The 25,000-nt window shown below is 42.0% G+C and overlaps 1 protein-coding gene across 1 annotated transcript in view; it reads right to left on the minus strand.

Annotated features, from left to right (window-relative positions):
• Positions 1–4,626: 4,626 nt before the first annotated feature.
• The window catches only part of DLGAP2 (DLG associated protein 2), a 415,366-nt gene continuing 394,992 nt past the window's right edge, over positions 4,627–25,000 (minus strand). Inside the window, exons 9-11 of the mRNA XM_088479755.1 lie at positions 20,662–20,753; positions 7,158–7,310; positions 4,627–4,845 (exon numbers count right to left, since the gene is read on the minus strand). Coding sequence (XP_088335881.1) covers positions 4,627–4,845; positions 7,158–7,310; positions 20,662–20,753 — 464 coding nt within the window. The remainder of the gene's footprint in view (positions 4,846–7,157; positions 7,311–20,661; positions 20,754–25,000) is intronic.

Below are 25,000 nucleotides of genomic sequence, written 5' to 3' on the forward strand. Positions count from 1 at the left end.
CAGGCCTGGCCAGCTCTCCTCACTGGGAGGAGACGTGGCTGTGTGTGGTTACAAAATGATCCATTCATCCATGTCTCCTGCAAGGAGCGTAACTACCTGACTGATTTTATTAGTGGATCATAGCTTTTCTTATATATCATGTAGGCAGACTAAATATTTTTTTTTAAATATAGTTTTTCGTTTATAATACTATACGCTAATCACCATACATTTAAACCTTTTATGTCAACTAAGCTGCCAGATAGTGCAAACATTAGAGCATTTAGAATAATAACGTAAAAACTGCTAAATAATTTGCATTTATTCAAAATATTTTGCAGCTTGTCCATTACCTTTTGGCAGTCCTTGCCAATTCAGATTTGATTTGAACTACATATTATTGGCTTTTTTCCCTATGCATGACTCGGACTAATCTCTATATTGAGGGACGGCACTAGTAATTGTAATGGAGAGTGCAGTCGCTGTGCTAGATTCCTCAGAGTGATCACAGGCTCTGGGAGCGCAGTCTCAGGCAGGACAGTAATATAGCAGGGGATGAGTACTATCATGGCCAGTATCTGGTCAGCTGTTACCCTTGTGTGGAAAAATCTTTTTGCTTCTATTGCTGCAGGGAAAGGTGATATAATATGATTAAATATTGTTTTGTAGTCATCAGGTAGCAGTGAAAATCAAAGCAATAATTTTCAAATATTCATAATTATCAATTCGGAGCTATGACCAGTGGCAAACTAATGAGGGTGTAGGGGTGTGACAGGTTTGGGGTCCAGCAATGCTGGAATCCCCTCCCCCTCTGAGGACCCCGTACACCACCCAGGCACCAGGAGCACTTTCAAAGAGAAGAGTGGTTTCTCTTCTCTTCTGATTGTCACTTGGGCAGTGGAGGTACATAATGGATGTGCCGTCTCTTTTCAGAGCAGAACGAGGGGCCCAGGAGGTATCACCGGCCCCTACCTATGTTTTGCTATTGGGCCTGATAATGTTCTGCCCCCGCTATAAATAAATATTGGATTCTGGTTTACTTTATATAGAGCTCCTATTCCCCATTGCTATAAGTGTAATGTTTACACATCCGCCATATTTAGGTGCAAAGCTGCACAGTAATAGACACAGCAACATCTCTTATGCTGCAAGTCTCATTGGGGCACATGTATGAAGCTCTGGGAAGTGATAAAGTGGAGAGTGATAAACGACCAACCAATCAGCTCCCAACTGTCATTTTTCAAACACAGGGCCTGATTCAGACCCGCTCGCGAGCGCTGAGTGCTCGCAAGCGGGTCGATGTTGGCCAAGTGCGCATGCGCACGACGGAGCCGGCTCCGTCATGCTCATGCGCGAGACCCGAATAACGACAGCCATGCCGTTGCTATGGGTCTCGCACCAAAGGGGGCGTGCTGTCGATGGTGATTGACAGCACGCCTCCTTTGGTGGGCGTGCCGGGGGCGTGGCTGCCCAGACGGAGGCGTTCCCATGGGAACGCCTACCGTCTGGGGCCGGCCCCACTGACATCACTAGTAATGGCAGTGGGAGTGCTTTTGGCTCTGATAGACCCTACCACAAGGGTCTCATCACAAGCCCGATGGTCGCGATGGTCTTGACCATCGCGACCATCATTTTGGCCGCTCGCTATAGCTGTGGGTTGTCAACCACAGCTATGCGAGCGGCCAGGAGGCCGCTCTTAAATTCAGAGGGACGGCTATTTTCCCGCAGTTTGTGCATGCGCAGTACAGGGAAAATGGCCGCCGTGACCATTTTCCCTGTGAATGTGCTATAGGCTCTGGGCACACTTTAGTGCCTAGAGTCTATAAGTGCGGCACTGGCTGCGCACCGCTCAGTGCACAGCCGGCCGCCGGACGGAGAGGAGGGGGCCCGTGACAGAGACTGCACTGCCTGCACTGTTTAGATGCCGAGCGCAAATAAAGTGGAGAGAGATAAATTACCAATCAATCAACCTTTAACTGTCGTTTTACAAACACAGTCTGTAAAGTGACAGTTAGAAGCTGATTGGTTGGTACTTTATCTCTCTCCACATTATTTGCACTCGGCATCTAAACAGTGCAGGGAGAAAAGCCTGGGGGCAGCCCAACTGCTCGGGGACCGCTGGGCATACTCCCAAAGTGTCGAAAAAGGGGGATGTCCCGAGAAGCCATGCCCCCTCCCCTGAGGCCTCACCCCCTTTTCAGATGCGTGCCAGGGGTCCCAATTGCAAAGGTCAATTTGTTGGGCAGTATGATAAATACTAATTGGGAGGTATGATAAATACTGTTTAATAAATGGTATATTTCAGCAGTGTATTGCTAGTTTCTAATCTTTCAAATTATGTAACTGTAAACTGTCATATGCCATGTAAAGGCCTCTAGATACACACCATAGCAGACCTGCAAGTCAACATTTAAAAGGGATATTCTTTATACAGTACTGTAATTCAAATGGAAACCATTGCAAGTGTGCTGATATAATAAAACATTGCCTGTACCATCTGTAGAAGCTTTTCAAAACGGGCTGCCTTAATTTCAGTACCCATATCTTCAGAAAACAATATCCTTAATTTAAATTCATTAAGCACGGCTAATGGAAAGCTTTTGGGTAGTAACTCAGACCGTGATATTTATTATTTTGCTTGTATATATTCAAAATGAAAAACTAAAAGCATTCTTTAGCACCAAGCAACTTCAAAAGTGTTTGTAAATAAACTAGATAACTATTTATCATTATATAAGGGTCTAATAACTTTAGCTTCTGCAAAAAATAGAAAGAGAATATAATTGAACATATGCTTACTAAAATAGAACATTTATTTATCATTTTGTTCATGCTGATTGGTTGTTTTCTTAAATGTGTGAAAATATAATTGAACCTGTTATCATATAATACCATAGTGGTGTAGTAAAAGTAAAAATATTATTTTCATTGTCTACCTGTTAACAAACAGAAAAGTAACTATTTTAACACATTTTTATTATTCTCCTTAAGCTACAATTGGAAAGTAATATTTAACTACAGGAAGGCTTGAATGACACTGGCATCAGGTGAGTCAATAAATAAACTATACAATAAAAAGAATGCTTATAGAACAGATGACTGACATGAAATTCCATAAATAGTTCGTCTGACACTTACTTTTCTATCAGATGAAATCATGATGGCTTGTTTAAAAAACAAACAAAGAAAACCCACACATTTAAGGCTTAAAATGATAGGTTACAATGTGTTGACACCAGAGTCAGAATCCAGAGTAATAATAACTAATATAGCGGCTAGTCAGTGCCATATTTATATTTTGCTCCCCCTGAATCAGACAGGTTTACATCTGTATGGAATGAGCCCTCTCTGCTACAGCCACACAAGTGAAGGGAAGCTTTATGACTAGAATCCAATAAAGTAACAGGAACTATAATTAACTGTGAGGTTACATGTTTATGTTTTGCATACAGATAACTGGAGATGTTATTAATAATTAACTGCTACATTCCCCATGTTTATGCATGTGCCTTGTTATTTAACAATAAAGTTATTGTTTTCTGGTTAGGAAGAAAATTATGAAATAAGTAAAATAAATGACAGGTGTGAACCACATTTCACCATTACTGTACCGTAAAATAACCATTAAAACGGAAATATATTTACCACTTATTTTGTAAATGGTTACCACATCACAACTGGTATTTTGAACAGCAAACATTCATATTGTTTTCAAGGACGCCCTGACAACATAATAGTAGTCTTGTTTGTGTGTGATTGTGTGTTTTTAAATGTCATATACAACAAATTATGAAATAATGTACCTGTTTAAAAAAATAAAGAGAAAAAAAAATGTAAACAGAAGTATAAGATCCATGGAAGGACGTTCAACACTCCATTTCACATTGGGTCATGAAAGATCTTTTTTTTTCTTTTCTCTTGTTTTGTTTTTAAGGCATTCACTTTCTTTCCACATATATACGCATTAAGTCTTCTTGCATTGAGAATACATAGCTGGGTTGAAGAATGGAAAGAGTTCACCCAGCAGAGGGTTCCATATCAGATGTCAGGATACAGACTGGATGTTGGGGCTTTATCTTATTAAGGAACCAAATTTGAGTGACTTTCTTTATATACAAGGACGCACGTGGTTACCTAGCACAACTCATCAGTGCTAATTGGAGCAGCATAGGTACCTGTTTTATGCTAAAGAAACTGGAGGTCAGAGAGCAATGTATACTTTCTCCCCTGCCTGTCTAATGTGTAGCACCTTCTACTTGGAATAGCTAATGCCTCTAGTGAGTGGCGAGATGTACCCATTTAGTTATTCTTGTTCCTAATTATCGCATCATTTATAAAAATAGAAATAACCAAGAATTTACGCTGGGTTCCATCTTGAGAGGTTTTTTTCGTTGTCCTCTGAGAACATGTTGGAGAAGTCAGGTCACAACAAGCCCTATGCATGTAGCTGATCTGGAGTCAGATGTGATCTACAAAACAATTCGTGAATTAGCAAACTCCGAGGAAATTAAGAAGAATTCCACTGCGCTTATGGCACAAAGAGCACAATGACAAGGGCATATTCAGTAGGGAGAGTGACTAAATGACCTGGTGTGTCACAACTGTACAAGCATGTTGTTTAAAAAAGATCTATACAGTAGTTTGTTCTTAAAGCCTAGTTTGGGCTTCTGGTATGTATATTTCAATGCTGTCTGCTCGCTCGCTAGCTGAATTCTGCCGGAATGATGCTGCTCTTTTTGCAGCCATTAGCCGCCTCCTGGCTTCTTGTCTGTGACGGTCAGGTAGGTCCAAAGACTTTTCTCGAGTGACAGGGAACTTTCCTCTGGAAGGTTTCTTTGGTATTGGAGGTGGGGGTTTCTTGTCATCCTGAAAATATAAAACATTATGTAAATGTATTTTATACCAAGGATATCAGTATATAATTATTATTGATTATACAAAAGAGGGTCGTAACTAGGGGGGTGTGACCGCTGCTGCCGCTCAGGGCTCTGTGGGTGGCACCGTCACTGCCCCATGGCCCCCTGCGGCCAGTAATGCGGCAATGCTGCCGTAGCATCCTTTGTCTGATACAGCTGCACGGAGCGTTTTCTAGACAATCCATGAACTGGTTGGCACCATCCCCTATGCACGAAGGGGATGGGGCTGGTGCATTAGCTCCCTGTTACAGCACTGGACAAAAATATCTATTTTACTTTATAAAAGAGAGTACCACAAATCCGTTTACATTAATATGTCTGATCCAGTGCAGCAGTGAATGAAGATATCAAAGTTAACTTCAGAAAATGTATACAGGATGACAGAGTGATTTTGAGGATAAAAGGGTCTAGTTACTAAGCAGTGTTAAAAGACAGAGTGAAAAGTGATAATGTACCAGCCAATCAGCTCCTAACTGCCATCTCACAGGCTGTGTTTGAAAAATGACAGTTGGGAGCTGATTGGCCAGTGTCGGACTGGGACGAGAAGGGCCTACCGGAGGAATGCAGTTCTTGGGGTCCATTTTTAAGGGGAGTGGTCTTCCACCAGTAGGGATGAGGCCAGCCACCACAGATTAATGGATCACCATTAGATAAATCTTGGTGTAGTTTCAATTGAAGGGAACCAAGCCCCCATGTTGATCAGTGGTACCTGTTTCACCGTGTAACTGACCATCTAGTAGAGTAACAATCTATAATTTGAGGTCTGAAACCTGACACCTAGAGGAGGGGGTGGGCCCACAGGCAATGGGGCCCACTGGGGATTTCCCCTGTATCCCTGTGGGCCAGTTCAACCCTGTGATTGGCTGGCACCTTATCACTTTTCACTCTGTCTCCTACCACTGCTTAGTAAACAGACCCCACAGTGCTGCAGTTTATTCAAGTAGATATTTTCTAAGCATAAATACAATTCAGGTTCCTCAGAGAGCAGAAACACCATGGTCCTCTGACAAGATAAGGTATCAAGCCTTACTGTATCTTCCTCTCCAGGCATGCCAGATGAGTGCAGATTGGTAGATTTTGTCTTGAATCAGAGCCACCAATTCTAATGCACATGTCTAATCAGTGTACTTCAGGAAGTGATTATATGGGCTGTAACTGGTTTATAGTAAAAGTGAACACAGGATTAGGTGACACAGTTGTGTAAAAAGATATTGGACATCAAGTTTGCTGATTACATTAACTATATCAACCAATGTGTCACACTTTGAAAAAAAAAAATTCAAAACATGTGGGAGGTTTGCACCCACCCCTACTATGACAAGACCACATCCTTACTGAGCCCTACACTGCTACTGTTATTTAATCAGTTTAATATAAAACACTTTTTGAATGGCATGTTGTGATTTAGCAGATTATTTGGGTATGGACAACCATGGAATGATAAAAGTTTCTAAAGTTGCTTTAGTATGTTGTACACCATTATTTTCCCCTGATCCATAAATAATCAGATAATAATAGCAGGAAAAAAGTTTTAAAAGGAAAACAAAACTGTCAACCAATAATTAGGGACTTTCTTTTTTTGTTTTGGACGCAGATCTTTACATGGCGCCAAGGATCAAGCGTAAGCTCTCAAAACAAGTTCTGAAAGTAAACAGTAAATGATTTGTCCTGTGTGGATTTCCAAATCAATAAAGTTATGACTTCCAATACTCTGTGCGAGTCCCTAACTGTGATTAACTCTTGCAATGCTTTTTGTTGCTTCTTTAAGATCTGGTGGGTGTTCATATCTTAAAGCATCTATAAAAATAAATGCAACATTTAATCACAACCTTATTAATTTGGACGTTTTCATCTAAAGAGGAGTGTCCATGTACAAATTATTTAATTATTATTATTTTTGTTAATATACCTGGCATACAGTACATTATATATACCTGGATCATGACACTCCATGTACTTTGTACAGCATCATTCAATGTCATCCATGAATTCCAATATTTTGGGTTTTATTGACCTGTCTTCAGGGAACAGCTGTTCCCTAAAGATGGGTCATTAAATTCCAAAACTTTGGAATTCATGGATGACTTTGTTTGATTGATGCTGTACAAAGTCTGTGAAGTGTTAACCTCCAGCTACTTGTAAATTACCTTCTGCAGTTCATAATTACAGGATCTGTATAAAGGTGCAACTTTTCTTTGTGTACATTCCTTTAACTTACTATACTGTTGAATGCGATATGTACTTTGTTAAGAATTTTCATACCTTCTTTTCAGGAGAATCAATTGCCTTCCACTCATTGGCTTTCAAATGGTGCAACTTATCAAACTTCATGCTTACATCTTCAATGGATAACTGCAACAGGTCCCAGAACCCTGCCAAGTCTTGTGAAGTTGGTCTGGGCATGGCACTTGGATCCTAAATTAAACATAGCAAAATATTTGTTGGAATATCAGAACTTCAAAACATCCTAAACATATGGGGACAATTCAGTTCAGAGCAATACTGGCAATGTGCTGTCTTAATGGTACAGGAACACTTCTAATGTCAGATCATTGCAGTAAAATGAGCAGTGTTGGTTGAACGTAAATATCAGCAGTGCACGCAGCTGCACGTTGCAACCCAACATCACCCCAAATGAAATATGTCCCATACAGTTTCCCCTATGTCTCTCACATAAACACTACATATCAGTCTGTGCTTTGTTACATTATTGGATAATACTGGATAATGGAGACAGCAAATGGCTGCCCTCTATCAGTACTCACTTTAAATCAAAACAGGTCGCATAATGAAGGGGTAGAGTGTTGGTCTAAATTTACAGTTAAGTCAGAGGGGCAGGGATTGAATACATGAAAGGCACATGGGGGACACTTGTAGTTTCAATTAAAACGTACATCCCTTATGGTGTCCTGTGAGCAGGAAAAGGCAATTACTTGACAGGAGAAAAATAGCCTTTTGTCTATATTTACAAATAGATTACTAGGAGATGAGTAGCTGGCACCAAACACAGCAGGGGCAAGCACTCAGCTGTCTGACTAAAAAGTTATTCATACTACAGTATAAGAACAGTCCCTGCCATATAAAGCCTTATCAGGCCCAGGAAATTTGGGGGACCTTGCCTGATGTTAGCTCCTTACAAAAACACACACAGAAACAGTTTGTCAACTGGGAGTGCAGAAAAACTGTTTTTCCACTTGGGAGCATGGACAAATCCAGGGGGGAGAGAAATCAATGTGTACGCTTCCCCCCGAACAGCCTGAAGGGGAGACTGTACGTGCTGGGCTGAGGAGACAGTGACACTGCTGCTGACAGGTAAGGAAGGGAGAAAGGACCCGGGCCCTTCCATCAAATCCAGTCCCGCATAATCAATCCCTGCTCCCCCACCCTTGGTACCCCTGAGAACTGATCAAATCCTCACCATATTTTTTCTATTTTTGCCTAAAACTTATACTTCTATAATAGCTGGGAGCCTCCAAAATCACAGCAATATACTTTGAAGTCTGTATGCGGATCTGTTATAATGTGGGAGTCACTAGGATGTATGGATTGAGGGACATGAGGTACCTAACCAATCACACATCACAGAACCATCACACAAATTATAGCTTAAATAGAGATTAGAGTGAACATAACATATTTAATGTAGCTATTACGCAGGGGGAATTATGTGCAGTTAATTGTATTTAGGGTAAAAGTTACATGGGCAGTCCTGCTATGGATCCTGGGTTACTTAACAAGCTAGCCTGTCATCAGGAACAGTGGATAAAAGGTTTGCAGACATTTTGTTCTCTGGCAGATTTGGGGGATCAATTCTGAGTTGAAGCCTGGACCTGCATTTTCTTGCTGTTCCTCCCAACCTCAGAAACAGTCCGCATGCAATTCTTTGCAAGTTTCCCCTTTTATTTTGAAGTTGCAATATGTTTGTCTATGTAATCTGTAACCCTTTTTATTTAAACTAAGCATTGTACTTTTGTAAATAAAGTATTCCTTTATTAGTCTTATTTTCATATATGCTCCACAGCACAATCTTTAAGGAAGCTATTAGATTGCTAAGGTTATGCTATAACTATTATTGATAGCAGAAGCAGGGGGAGAACAAATAACTGCATGGTAGTTTGTGCCACCGAGCCTGCACAATTGTGACAGAGTATTAGGGACCTGTGGCACCTTTATTTACCACGCTTGGTGGCCGAAGAGAGGTGTATGGTGTAATGGACAGAGTGATCGAATATTAAAGCTGGCCACACACTAGAACAACTTACATCCAACCAGTCAACTTGTTGATTGGTTGGAATGAAAATCTGGTAAGGAATGGGAGTAAATGATGATCAGCAATTTACTCCTAAATGCCAGAAAACAGATGAAAATAGTTGGTCAGACAAGTTTGTTAAATGTTTGATCTAAACTATTTGTTCATACAACAGTTTTGGTCCGTTTTTCAGCGTCTGGGAGCAAGTTGCTGATTGTACTCCTTACCAGATTTTCATTCCAACCAATCTACTAGTTGGCTGGTTGGACAGATAATCTTTAGATGTGTGGCCAGCTTAAGTGTGCGTATTATATTCGTCTCTGCCCTCACTACTGTATATCAGGCCTTAGGGATCTGGGCAATTGTAGTCCTGGCGCTAGTGTAGTACCAGTAAAGGTGATACAGTCATAGTCTCTGACCATAGTCAAAGTGCTAACTCATGGACACCTACTGGGGTCCCTAACAGTATAGTGTAAACTTCCCCACTCTGCTTCCTTAATGGCATCTGTTCCTGTATATATGCATTGACAAATGGAACCCAGACCACCCACAGTAACAGGGCAAATGAGAATGAACAATTATCCAGGATATCTTTTTTCATGGAATCACAAACATTTATTACCATTAAATTCAGGATAATTACTAGGATAAGCTTTTGAACAGCAGCATCAATGGGAAAGGTAGATATAGTGTGCTAGAATGTATATAATTAGAATTACGTTTAAAAGGTAGCTCTTCACATAACCTTTGTCTACCTGTTCCTTTATGGTTTTAGAAATTATCCCATACAGTTATAATAGTGTATAACTCTTGGGTCTGTACTTTTTTTCCCCCCAAGATTAAATATAATAAGGTCCCGAAAACAATAATAAATAAGTACATGCAGTAAATTTGCTATTCTTTTAACTTTCACTTACATATCAATAACTTACAAACCCTATAACCATTTGATAGTCTCTGGAAGACCCTTTCACATTTTGTGAATTTCTACCACACAGGATACAGAAACCAGGTTTTACTGATGTACAGACTTTACTACACCACTAGATGGCAGTATCTCCATGCTCTATTCCCAATGTATAAAACAAATTCTTCATTTTGCTTTGAACTAAAAACATACTTAACTTATTTATCTCAGAAGAAATGATAAAATATAATCTAATTTTGTCCTGTTGAGAGCCTACAAATGTAGAATCTAACATAATGTACCAGACATGTACATTTGGGTCCACTGAGTTGGTCCTGTTGCCACCATTCTGTTGTTTAGGTGCAGATCTTCCTTTCATATTCTGTCGTACATTTTGTTATGTAGCTGACACAAATTCCTAATCTTTCTTTAACATTCATACTAAAAGGTAAATTGAAATGTTTCTATTAATAAGGGGGCTAGTTCTAAAGTAATAGTAGGCAGGTATTTGAAGTTATATTTTTGGGGGGCATATTTATACAACAAATTTTGTGGCAATCCCCCAAATTCATCTGTTTACTGGGGCGAACACACAAATATTAGAATGCACATGTGTGAAATCACTTCTTACACATTGCAGGAACAGGATCCTTTTGGAGCCCATATTCCTGCATGTGATTATTAGTAATTTTGGGTGAAATTCCTTATTGCCGTGAGTAGTGGTGATAAATTACAATTATCGGTTGGAAAACCCGACAAATGATAAATTTGCCCCTTACTCTTTCCACATTCACATTTTTAGCTGTACTCAAAATCTGGAAAAGCTTTTCAGGAGGAAGTTCCAAATAAAACCAGGAATGTGGGTGTACACTTCTGTATATACAAAGAGGATAAATAGCAGGATTTGTGTAATTTGTAATGTATTTGAGAGGGGTAATTTCCTAGTTTTCAAAGTTCATTGTAAGGAAAACCCCTGTGTACTGTGGCCCTGATTCAGAGACATACGCTCTGAATCTGGGCCTTTTTTTTTTTGTGTGCGGCCTTCTGGCCGCTCGCATAGCTGTGGGTGACCACTAACAGCTATTGCGAGTTGCCAGGATGATGGTCGCGATGGTCAAGACCATCGCAACCATCGGGGCTTGCGTCGAGACCCTTGTGATAGGGTCTCGTTGCCACAAGCCCCAGAGAGCTTCTGTCTTTAATAGAGCCGGAAGCTCTCTCACTGACATCACTGGTGATCTCAGTGGGGCCGCCCACAAACGGCAGGTGTTGGCTTGGGAACGCCTCCGATTGTGAAGCCACCCCCCGCCACGCCTACAAAACGGGCGAGCTGTCGATCAACATCGACAGCCGTCCCTTTTGTAGTGAGCCATGGAGCGAGAGATTTTCTCTCTCGCTCCGGGGATTGCGCACGCGCAGTGCAGCCGCTGCGCATGCGCAGAGCACACCATCGACCCGCTCGTGAGCGCTCAAGCGCTTGCAAGCGGGTCTGAATCAGGCCCTGTGTGTGCAAACCAAAGTAATATTTATTATTTGGAGTATCAGAATTTCTATACAGATATTTGCTCTTATGGATATGGCCACCAAGGAACATGAGCAGACAAGTTTAAAACTAATAATAATGTCCTTCTATTTCATTCTGATGATTCCTACCTATCTATTCTAGTGATTGTTTGGTGTCTTCTGTAGGGAATTGGGCAGAGGGAGGTCTGCAGGTAAGCTACTGAGGCTGGGCACTTACCTGCCTCCTGATGACAACAATAACAGGCAACACACACAGCTTATATATTTATTTGAGAGACATATGCAACTGTAAAGCAGGTAGGCACAAGTTCCACATGCACTAAAAGCCTCCTGGAACTCACCATACCAGTGCAGTGTCCTTCAACCCCCAACTCTCAGGATTAGCTTGTCCAGCAACCATACAGGGCATATTTGCATTTCTTGCTAACAATACAGCAAGAGCTTCTTATCCTGCTACAGCTTTCAGGTGACTCTGCAATAGAATGACTAGGGGGCATCTCAGCAGCAGCATTTTGACCTGTTGCTATATCACTTATATAGGAGATGTGATTCAAGGTTCTAAAAACCTTTTATACCCTATACTAGGTGATGGCGAATATTTGAGCTGGGGGGCTTCGTAACAAGTCCTAGTAAATGGTCAAGGGCCAAACACACAACAAAGCTTAAAGGGTTTGGGTGACACAGTGCTGCATGGGGGTGAGGTAGAGAGAAGAGGATGTTTGGGGGGGATGTTGTGGAGCGTGTGGTTGTAGAGTATTAGGGTGTGTTGTTTGCTGGGTTGTATGTGAGGTGTGGCTGGGTATAAATGAAAAAGTTGTACATTAATGTGAGGATCAACATATATTGTGTTATACAGAATTACAAATGAGTCACAGTGATCACTACCTGGTGTATCCCCCAGGACTACGTACACTAAGATCCATGTTGAGAATGGTATAACCCATACACTTGGGGTGTCTACAGATGGGTGTGTGGTGTGTCTCAGGGGTCACTATAAACTGCAGCTCTGTGTCAGAGCTATCATCCTCTGTTGTTAATATAATTAAAGTCTCGTACAACTGCCTGAGGTGGCAGTAAAGTCCAATGGTGATCCAGTGATTGGGGTGGCATCCCGCCTTAGGCTTAGGTAGGTGTAGCGGTGATGTGGCTTCCAGGTTGCTGGGTTCTTAATTTAGTTGCTCCTGCTGGACATATGCTGTGCATGTCGGTGTGAGGCACCGCTTCTGGACCCTGATCAGATCTGCTTTCCTAATTGCAGTGGTGGCCAGTGCTTTCCAGTTGCTGGGATCAGGAACTTAGGAGGAATTATAAAGCCTAGATTTGTGGCATACCTCCTCTTCTCTCATCCTCATCCACATGCAGTGCTGTGTCACCCAAACCCTTTGAACTATTAAGAAGGTTGGACCCCTCCAGACAGAGCTGCGCACACACCATCCCCAACCTGAGCATAGCATACCACACCATATACACAAAAAGCTTCCTTTCCCTTACAGAGTGGTGCTTTCATGGCTGCTGCATTATTACTTTGGAATTCCCTTATATCTGAGCCATGTGTTAGAGTTCTGAGGGAATGCGTAATGAAGGAGCCATGAACACATGGCACAGATGTAATAAGTCATCTCCTTAGCAGTGCTTTGCGTTGTGCTGGTCACTATTTGGCAGGCCGCACACAGGTTATGAAGGAATAAAGAAGCAATGAGAAAGATCCAATTGCTTGGTGGGCTGAATATAGCGCTACTTAGGTTGTATTTTGCTCACACTGGCACTAATTTCCAAATCCAGCTCTCACGCATAATATCTCTGGCTGAGCACCTTACAGTTCTATAATAATGGGGTGTAGTGTGTGTGAGGGTAGTGGAGATTATGGGACAGTATCTATCACTTTTTTGCTAAGTAGATCGATTACTTTTTTGATTAGTCCATGTGCAACATTATAATAATTATATATTAACACTGCCATCATGTGGTTACAGAATAGAATTACCGCTAGTATAGGATATATTACATAGAAATCTTCTTGAATCAGTTCATCTTTAAAATAATGATGTTAAATAAAAGAGGTAGACTTTTGGCAATGCAGTAGACCATATATTTTACTAAGCTTCTTCTCTCCACTCTACAAAGATAGGATCAAAGTCAGGCTAGATAATAATTCTCCCATGAAGGATATTTAAGGCAGTCATACAAGTAATAACATCAGTCCACGTGCCTGCTACAAATGCCCAGAAGTCAACCCTGTGAATAAGGGAGTTAATAGCCTGATGTGATACTGAGTCACACCAAATCTATTGCCCTGCAATTCTCCTGGGTCACAGGACACCATTGATGGCCCCAAGATGCAGGGCCTTCCAGCACCCACCCCCTCCAGCAGCAGAGAAGATCAAAGAAATGTTGTTATTATTATTATTGCCACTTATTAATTCAAACTAGAAGTATTCTGAACCTCCAGTAACACAGTTACAGCCCAAGTGAACACTAAAACACAACCTGGAACTACCTTACTGCAACACACAAATGACACTGAGGATGTAGCCATAACATTACAAAACACAATCGAGATACAGAATAAAATAATATATTTTTCTCCTGAAAAGGCTGATGATCTGGAAACTCAGCAATGAAACAATCTGTGGTCCAATGGAATTCAAGTATATACAAGGATGAGGACTTGTTTGAGTAACAATGTACTGATCTCCTTAAAAATATATAATAGCTTATGTCTATAGTTATTAAGACGGAGAGGGCCCAAAGACTGGTTTCTGAAAAAGTAAAATCAAACTAGCACAAATTAACCAAAGATTAGATGGACAGGCTGAATGCCACAATTGCAGAGGAATAAGTAAGCTATATCAATCATTCTCCCTCTCATGGACTACATGAGCTGGGGTCAGGGAGGTACAGTATCTGGCCCTGGCGCGAGCCATTTCATATATGGCCGCACAGGGCTGTGAGCCATCTACTGGGTATGATGGTGTCCAGAGACACCATCATATCCAAACTTCATTGGAATGGTAGACAGTGTGAGATAAATAGGTAAAAAAATACTCTGAGTTGCTAATGGAAATCTGGGGTCTGCATTTGTTGAGCAGGTGGAGGGTTCTGTTTTGCAATCATAGATATACTGGTTTCTGTATTGTAATACCAGATAGTTGGGATGTTCTCAGAATTATATAGAGGTCACTAGGATACTCTCGGAATTGCATAAAGATAACTAGGATGTTCTCTTTATTGTATAGAAATCACTAAATTAGTTTGCATGGGCTGGTATGTATTATTATAATTATTATTATTACTATTATTATTATTATTATTATCATCATTGATAATAGATAATTGTGTACCTGGTAAAACAGTTGCCTATAACCCGCTGAAACTTATATAAATATAAATGTAAAAATAATTACAAAATGAAAGAGTTGATGGCACCTACAGCGATCATACTTGGGTTGAACAAATTAAATAAAGGCAAAGGCCCATATGTAATAGCCTGCAAGCCACAGGTTATTAAATATGGACCAAAAATCTTATATCCATTACAGATCCTACCCCAGTGTTGGCTAACCTTGACACTCCAGCTGTTGTGGAACTATATATCCCAGCATGCCCTGACACAGTTTTAGCATGCCCTAATAGCAAAACTGTAGCAGTGCATGCTGGGTTATGTAGTTCCATAACAGCTGGAGTGTCAAGGTTAGCCAACACTGTCCTACCCATACTATGAACAGCTAAAGATGTTAAACTCATTAAAGCCACATTTCGAGGCTTTATTTGGCATAACAAGAGACCTTGCATTTGCTTAATTAAATTACAACACACAGAGCAAAACGGGGGAAATCATTTTCCAATTGTACTAACCTACAATTATGCATCCCTCCTACGCTATCCTAGAGATGGACTCCATGAGCAATTATGCAAATATGTCTCTAAAAAATCATCTTGTATCTGACATGAATTTAATTTCTTTTCTCCATACTGACAAACATGAGATATCTGCAGATATACTTGACCAATCATTATTTTTGTCCACCTGGCACAAATGGCACAGTTATTCCACATTTCAACAGATTTACCATCACTGCTGATTATTGATCTGTAGCCCACACCTGCTTTCCATTGTGATCAAAAATGATATAATTGATCAACAGAATAATAATATATAAGCTTTTATGTATTGGTACAGTATGGGCTGCTCCAGAGGTGCACACAGCTGCCTTCCCCGTGTGTACTAGCGTGCACCTCAATGTGCAAGCACTGAAACATTCATTTTCTGAAGTGCCGCACATTGCGACACCGCCGGTAATTCAGGACCTTGCACCTACCTATGGATTTTTTGCTTTCACTTCAGGCCACTTCTCAGTCACCACCCAGGAACATGGTTTTCTCATGCCAGTGTTATTGCCAGCGGGCCCGTACAAAACAACGCATTTGTGCATGCACAAATGGTAACGCATACATTGTAGGGGTTTTGTTAATCTTGGCATTGCGTGCAGTTAGCTTGCACCTCTGAATCAGGCCCTAAGTCTTGGTAATAAGAAAGACCAATGGTCATAGGCGCAGAGAGACATCACAGTAGCTGTGTGCTGGGCTGCACTGGGAGACTGCTCACGGCTGCTAAGAAGCAGCCACAGCAGTCTCCTATACCTGTGGGGGGGCAATCAAGCTGATCACGTCCCCCACTGGTTATGCACTGGGCTGAGGGGGCTCACAGCGCCCCCTCGCCAGCGCGTAGCAGCTCTGCAAAACGTTTTTTTTTTTTTTAACCTAAGGGGGCGCGGTCACGCCTCCCACGATTAGGCCACGCCCCTTTTACCCGAGCCCGCCACGGCTCTTGGTGGGCCTGCCAATGACTACCTGATTTCCAGAATCATTCACCGGAATAATATCATTAGCATGGTCCTGGCTCAGGACTCAGTGTTACTCAAACAATAAACCGTTTTGCAAGTTAAGGTGCGTACACACGGGACGATTTTCTCCCCGAATGAAAATCATCCTGTGTGTCCCCGGCAGGGGTGTGCTCAGTGTTGTTGTTAACGACACTGAGCACAACACTGAACGAAATCAATAACTATTTCGTTCAGTGCCAGGCTCCCTCCCTCATCCCCGAACATGTTCAACCTGACATTATCGTCAAGTTGTTCAGGAGGTTCGGGCGATGAACGGCAACTACCAACTACAAATGGGAGCACGCATTGGTAGTTGCCGTTCATCGTTTTGGCCCTGAAACTGAACGATTTATTGAACGTTGTTATCGTTCAGTCATCCAAAAAAATCATCGTATGTGTACACACCTTAAGCATGATGGAAGGCTTTGTCATCAGGGTTGTCACATCCTGATGACAAAGCCTCTCCAGCTTTTAAACGTCGGCTGAAATAAAGATGCACTAATACTCGTTGGTTAAGCCCGGTGGAGTGCCGCCTGCCTCTTCTTGGGGAAGATTTTTGCTTCTTATATGCTTTACTAGGAAGGCACCCCGGCAGTTTATCATTTACCTAGAGTGCCCTTCCACATGATTATGTATATATACACATACACACACCATGGGGATGGGGGCACCAAACTCTAACTGTCCTTCTGGGATGAAATTACGCCCCTGGCGCAGATGAATACTGCTCCCTGGATCAGTGATACATTTATACTCTAGAACTATGTATCAGTTATGTCATCAGAAAGAAGAAATCTAATAGAAAAAGTGCAGCCAGTGGATCAAACCATTTATGGTGGTGCTTTAAATGTCTATAAAATATGTAGCGAGCACTCTGTTTGGCAATGGTTACTTACAGGTTCTTTCCATGCACAATGGAATTATAATAGACAATGATTATGATTTGAATAATTGCTTTTTCCTTTGTTGCTGTTTTATCTGAAAGTTGACTGCGGTAACACTGCAAAAAGTACAATCTGCTCTCTCTGTCACTGAATGACATATCTAAGTATGAATTAATATGATTTAATAAAAAATGCATGATTGCCTTTCAGTTTAAATTGTTTTGCATAAAATAACTGTCTGTGGTGTGTAAGATATGCTTTTGTGACTAAATACACAGTAGCAGTGACAACCACTAATGGGATTTAAATCCCTCTGTTGCTAAATACATGTTGTGCCAGATAATGTATGTACGGAGGTCCACTTGCCTGGAAAGGCAGAAGGCGAATACTCTGGAGCATGGAGAACTCATTTTGGACATGCAGTGGAAGTTATTCCTTACTGATGATGATTCCTGAACTGTACAGGTTAATGGTGCACTGTGCATATGACACACCTCGTACCAGGCACTTGATTCTCTCTAATAACTGTGTGTCATCTTGTAACATGAGCAGCACAGATGCCCAAGACAGGGTTGGTGGACATGACCTTAGTCTCACAGCCAGCGTGATAAGGATAGATACAATCCATTCCCGGTGTTGCTTTGGCTTGCGGCTGGCATAAATTACCAGTCTAATTTGCACAACCAATATACAGGATAGATGTAAAGCCGCTGCCATTACCCTAAATGCCATTTGACACTGATGCCTGGGTCAGGGAAGGTGGGCCCCTAAGCCTCTGGGACTCATCGAAACAGCAGCCCTGCACTCACTATAGTTGTGCTCCTACTGTAGGTGGCATACATTACAGTATAGTAGAGTACAAGTGTTAACTTATGGATCAAAGACATTTACCAAATTGAAATATGGGTAGAAATATTCTCATAGAATCACCCTCCCAATTGAATATTAAGATAAAAAGGTTTCATTTAACTATGGGAGTGCTATTAATATATAAAAGAAAATAGCTGATATTCAAAATTCTAAAAATGGCAGAAAGATTATATTCCAGATCCGCAGGGTGTAGTGATGGAAATGGACACGGTGACACAGTAATGACTTCCTAGAGGTTAATCACCTGAAGTGACAATTATCTTACATACAGGATTAGGCAGATGCCATTAATGAAATTGCTGTGCCTGGTGTTTAAAGGCTTCTGCTACATGCAGTTCCTGAACACTAGTGTGCTGGTACTTGCAGCTTAGTTTCCCTAGCTGTCAGACCATGCTGAGAGTCATTGATAAACTATAGAGAGGCTCCGGGAAGGTTGTCAACCGTGTTATAGACATTTTCCTAAAAATTGGACAACTTCTGACATTCTGATAATAACATACTTTAAAGGGGTTGTGGGAAATAGAGAGACAGAACATCAAAGCTAGGCTGAGTGCTGCTTCTGTAATTGCTGTATTTCAGTACACATTGATTTCTAAAATATATTATTAAATAATTTCAAATGCATAATGCTTTAACTCAACTGGTCTCCATCTTCTGCTAGTTGCCCATCAATATGTTTTTGCTGTAGAAGGAAGAGAATTGAGTTGGAAGAATGTAACTATGATCCGCATACCATGTAGGACTACAAGATAATTAAGCTTTTCTCTCCTGACAATAGGAAATTAACCACAGACCATCACCAGGTCTCTATGGCTTGGCACATTTTTATTTTTTATTTATTTATTAACAGTTTCTTATATAGCGCAGCATATTCCGTTGCGCTTTACAATTGTAAACATTAATTGAACAAAACTGGGTAATAACAGGCAGATATATACGTAGGAAGGCCCTGCTCGCAAGCTTACAATCTATAGGATATGATTAGGTAAGCAGCTGTTTCACCTGGTGTTTCTCTGATTAAATATAGCCTGTTCATGTGCCAATGGCCAATGGTAGGTTATTATTTCTGTTATGTAGTTAGTGTTTGCTAAGTCTTTCATGTTTCTTAGGGTTTGTCTATGGAAAAAATGTAAGCACTTTAGTCTCTGTCCCCCCTACTATCTGTCTGTTAGTTATTCTGACTCAATCACACCCTAACAACATCACCCCTGCAGGTAGAAGACACTCAGAACCCAATATATTAAAGAAAGGTTATCATGCATTAATATTGATGGAAGAGGTTTTGGAATAAGTGAGTTGAAAGACAAGGAAAATGAATAGCAGACCATTGGGTGTAGGTATCAAGCCTTGGAGAGAGATAAAGTACCAACCAATCGGCTCCTGGAACACTGCAGTTAGGAGCTGATTGGTTGGTACTTTATCTCTCTCTCTCCACTTTATCTGGCTCCAAGGCTTAGTACATCTAGCCCCTTTGTCAGATAGCAGGCTTAGTACATCCAGCCCCTTTGTCAGATAGCAGGCTTAGTACATCCAGCCCCTTTGTCAGATAGCAGGCTTAGTACATCCAGCCCCTTTGTCAGATAGCAGGCTTAGTACATACAGCCCCTTTGTCAGATAGCAGGCTTAGTACATCCAGCCCCTTTGTCAGATAGCAGGCTTAGTACATCCAGCCCCTTTGTCAGATAGCAGGCTTAGTACATCCAGCCCCTTTGTCAGATAGCAGGCTTAGTACATCCAGCCCCTTTGTCAGATAGCAGGCTTAGTACATCCAGCCCCTTTGTCAGATAGCAGGCTTAGTACATCCAGCCCCTTTGTCAGATAGCAGGCTTAGTACATCCAGCCCCTTTGTCAGATAGCAGGCTTAGTACATCCAGCCCCTTTGTCAGATAGCAGGCTTAGTAAGGCTCTTTCAGAAGCTAGGGAGAGGCTTGGAACGAGAATATTATATACATTCATTTCACACTTTTTCTATTAGACACATCCAATGAGAAACATAAATAAAATGTTATTGGTATGTTTTTAATGTATTAGTCTTTTCTTCATTGCAATAACAGCAATTCTAAGAAGTAACAGATTGCGTAAATACTTCTTTGCTTTCCACCAAATGTCCACCGATTTCCACCAAGATATGTTAATGATTATTAATTGCCTCCTATAATGATTTTGTGCCCAGCTGTTCTATCATCCTATAACATGATAAGTGAACAGATTGGAAGGATACAGACCATGAGTAACTGAGAACAATAAAATGTAATTGTATTGTATTGTAGGTAGTTTTATGAACTAAACAAAGTGTTTCATAATAATTATACTTCGTCATGAAAAGTGGTAGCACAAAGATTTTTTTTTACTAGTTTTTTTTTAAAGTTTTAAAAGGTCAGATTGGTTAGACATAGGGAAAACAGGAACATTATTATCAGTTATGTACAGTTTTGCAATATTGACTTACCAGATTTTGCTGACAAAGCCAATAGAATTGCTGAAACTTCTGAGACATCAGTAATTGTGCACTTCCGACTGCGCTTCGGATCTTTCCCAGATCTGAACAGAAGAACGGAGCATTAAGAGAATGTCAAGAAAAAAATAATTAATAAAAAAAACATCTAAAGTTAATCCGAGACCCTGTGTAGATTATAAATGTGTAAACTAAGTGGATGCCTCCAAAGGTATTCAGTCAGGGAGTAGACATTTAGAAGGTCAACAGTCAGTAGTCAGATCGACAATAGGTCGACAAACAATATGTCAACAATGACATACAATTAGGTCAGCATATTGAAAACATTGACACATTCCGAATGACGATATCTAGCCAAGGAAATATATGGAAGCAGCCCTAATGGGGACGGGGTCTGTTGAGGAGGTGGGGTCTATAGAGGGGGGCGGGATCCCTCTTCATAGGGCTTAACTTTGAGTTGGACACAAACATTATTTAGAAGTAGTAGTAAGTGACAGGCAGTATGAGTGCCAGGAATATTGAGACAGGCAGGTAAGGACACACAGAGGGGGGAAGGGCGGGTGAAGGCAGGGTTGCAGCTAGATCCCCTTCAGCTAGGACCCTGACGTCTCAGCCATTGAATGGTTCCCACCATTGACTTCAATGGTGGGAGCCGTTCATTGGCTGAGAGAGGCGGGGGCTGACCTTTCTCAGCCAATGAACGCTCAGACATGGCCCTACAAAGGGAAAAGCCGTGTCTGAGCTCTTCATTCAGGAGGTAACAAATATCGTGGTTGTTACCTGTTGTGTGGGTTGGGTTCTCTCATTTTTTATTTTACGAATACCAAGGATGCCTACAGGAATCAGGGGACCAGTCCAGGTAAGAGAGGGCGAGTGTGTGTGAGTGTGTATGTATGTATTAAAACTATACTGTCACTATGTGTGTGTATTGTGCTCATTTAAACATTTCTTTACAGGTGAACTACAGGTACCAGGGTCTTAATGCCCCACATGCTGGTACTTGTGGTTCTCCAAGTACCAGCATGTGGGTGAGGCTTGCTGGGACCTGCAGTTCTACTCGTAAAGACAATGGGCCTGATTCAGACCCGGTTGCTATGAGCGTACGCTCGCATGATGCGTATGCAAATATTTGAAATTTACGCGGCGGGGAGCAATCGCTCACCAAGGCATAAGCACACCCATCGTACCTGTATGAGCGGTCACTTTGTGTGTGCAGACTCCCCTTAGCGAATGCAGAGACGCCCACTGCCCCACGTCATCTCCTGGAAGTTTGTGAAAACATTGGTACATTGACCACTATCGAATGTGAACGCAGTGCTTGTGGTAGATTATTTTTACCCGCAAGTATTGCGAGGAAAACAGAGGAAAAAAATGGCTGGTGATGTGTACTATGACGCTGCCTGTTAATTATGCACGCCTCTAAAACGGCGTTGAAATACTCAGGCACGCCTGCGTTCGCACCTCCACTCCCCCGTTTTTACTGGACTGCCCCTGTTACCACCCACAAACGGCCTTTCCTGTCACTCACTCTGCTGGGCTGGTTTTGCTGGGCGAGTGATGGATCTATAATTGCGCAGTGTAGTTCGCGCATGCGCACTGCGATGCTTACGCATGCGCAGATTAGTAACCATCGGCAATTGTGAAAGGACTGCAGATACCGTCCAGATCTGAATCAGGCCCAATGTTTGCTAGTCTTTTTTTACACTACACTTACACTATCAACCCGCCACCCACCACGGGGATAGCCCCGGGCTATTAGCCTGGGCCTGGGGCGCCCTGGAGAGGGGGACCCCTTTATTGGGGGGGTCCCCAACTCCCCAGGGATCCCCGGGTGGGCTGACTAGCGGTCAGGAGTAATGTGATTGGGAACCCCAAAAAGGTGTCCGGTGCTGGTTGCGGAAATTACAGGGGTACCCTACACATTTTTTCCCCTTTAATTCCAGAACCTGGACCGGATCAGAGTCTGGTGCTGGTTGTGCTAAGTACAGGGAAACCCTACGCAATTTTTTCCCTGTACTTACACAACCAGGATTGGCTATGAAAAGTCCATGGCTGGTTGTGTATTTAGGGGGGAACCCCACGTAATTTTTTTTTTAAACATTAACTCTTTACAAGCTTTTTACAGTAAGATACATGCATGCATCTCACTGATGTATGCATGTACCTGTGTGAAATCAAACTGATCATGCTGAAAACTAATGCATGAAGTTCTTCTATTCATTTGGGGGTTTGCAGTTCCAGTTTGAGTTTGTTTTTCATTTGATTTACAAATTGAATGTTAGTAAATTAAGTGATCCTATTGTCCTCTATGTGAAAACATCGATGATTTTCAGAATTTCGATTTCATTCCAAATTCCTTTTTTTGTTCGATTCGACATTCGGTTTGACCTTTAGTAACTCCCTTCATAAAAACTTGAACCAAAATCGAATGCAAAATCGAACAGAAGTCAAAATTGAACCATAGTCAATATACCCCCAGATGTCAGCATACAAGTTAATAATATATTTTGAAAATTACTAATAATTAGGGTAAAACAAAACTAAACAAAAACAGGATTTCTCTTTTAAAGTATACATTATAATTGTTATTTATTTTTTAAATAAAAAATACTGAAAACTGGTGACAAACTTTAAAGATTCATCAGTAACAAAAAATGAATTGATGTCTGGCTTGGAGCAATGGTCTCAATGAATGCATTATCTTTAAAAAAATGCTATTTTATCTTTTTCTCTTTATAATGGATATTGATTTGTTCCCTGGTGCACGAAATAGTGTTCTCGAGCACTGTGCAGACTGAGAACCACTGATAGAATGTTATGCTTTGCCAAACAAAACACTCAAATAGTGTTTTTCCCTCCTTAGAAAACACATTTAGTTCTGGCATTAATTTCATGTGTTTTGCTTGCATGTAAATGAGTCTAAAGACAGAACCCGTTTTGTTCGTAAGTTCAGCAAACCTCTTGCATTATTACTAATGTTTCGCTGCGTTTCATTGTATTTTCCAGAAAGTGTCTTGCTCTATCCACATGCAGTTAATGTGGGAATACTACGGTACCTCCAGTGATTTCAAAGCACTAGTAAAATACATATCAAACACACTTGCATTTGCAATGAGTTTTCACTCATATTTTTATTTTTACTAGTGGTAAAAAACACAAATGCCATGTTAGTGGGAAACTGGCCTAGTTTCTGTACCCAGTAACCCGAGTGATGTATACCAGCAGAATCACTAGGATTGGAAAGGAGGATCCAAGAGGTCAAATTTTATTGGAAGTTCTCCACATCTGGCAAGGCAAGAGTAGCTATATGCACATACATCTGTCCTCCGTGCACGGGATCCGGTCAGTATCCCGACAGTCAAGATGTAGACACTTAGAATGCCGGTGTCGGAATCCCGACCACCAGCATCCCAACAGTAAGTACTGTGGAAAGGGGGGAGGGTTAGGGGTTAGGCACTAGGGGGAGTGTTAGGCACTAAGGGGGGAGGGTTAGGTAAGGGGGTGGGGAGGTTTGTTATAGGCACTAGGGGGGAAGTTAGATTCAGGCACCGGGGAGGGAGGGTTAGGGTAGAGAGGGGGAGGGTTAGGATTCCCACTGGCAAGTGTTGGTATCCTAACCCTGTCGGGATGCCGGCATCGGTATTCTGACCGCCGGGATCCCAAGCACCGCCATCCCTTACCCAACCCCCATGGGCTACAAGTCACGTTACACATAACGCGAGTGCCATGTGACTCTGTGGCGCCGAGCATCTTTTTGTGCAACTTTTCCCCTTAAGATGTGTTTTATTCACAAAACAATGCGAATAGGAGGCAGAAGCAGCTTACGCTGATTAAAATGCTATGCGGCATGCAGGCCCGCTGAGAGCCGCGGCGGGCCCGGGTAATAGGAGGCGTGGCCTAATCGCAGGAGGCGTGGCCACGCCCCCTTCCCGAAAAAAAAAAAAAGATTTGCAGCGCGCTGGGGAGGGGGGCGCTCTGGAACCCCTCAGCCCTGCTCAAAGCCAGGGGGGGCACGATCAGTGTGATCGCTCCCCCCCACAGGCATAGGAGACTGCTGTGGCTGCTGCTCAGCAGCCACGAGCAGTCTCCACTGCAGCTCAGCACGCGCTGTGTGCTGGGCTGCTCTGAGGGAGGGGGAGCGGCGCTGGACCCGGGCCCCCGCCGGGCCCCTCAGAAGCCCAGGCCCCGGTAATCTGTACCCGCTCCCCCCTCCTCTCGGCGCCCCTGGCGGCATGCCTATATTCTGTGTGCGACTGCATACAAAATACTACATTACAGAATCAGCTGCTGTGACACTGTAAAGTAGCCTTTAACATGCAGATACAGCCGCATA

This window comes from Taudactylus pleione, unplaced genomic scaffold (genome assembly GCF_031769625.1).
Source record: "Taudactylus pleione unplaced genomic scaffold, aTauple2 ptg000244l, whole genome shotgun sequence".
NCBI lineage: Eukaryota > Metazoa > Chordata > Amphibia > Anura > Myobatrachidae > Taudactylus > Taudactylus pleione.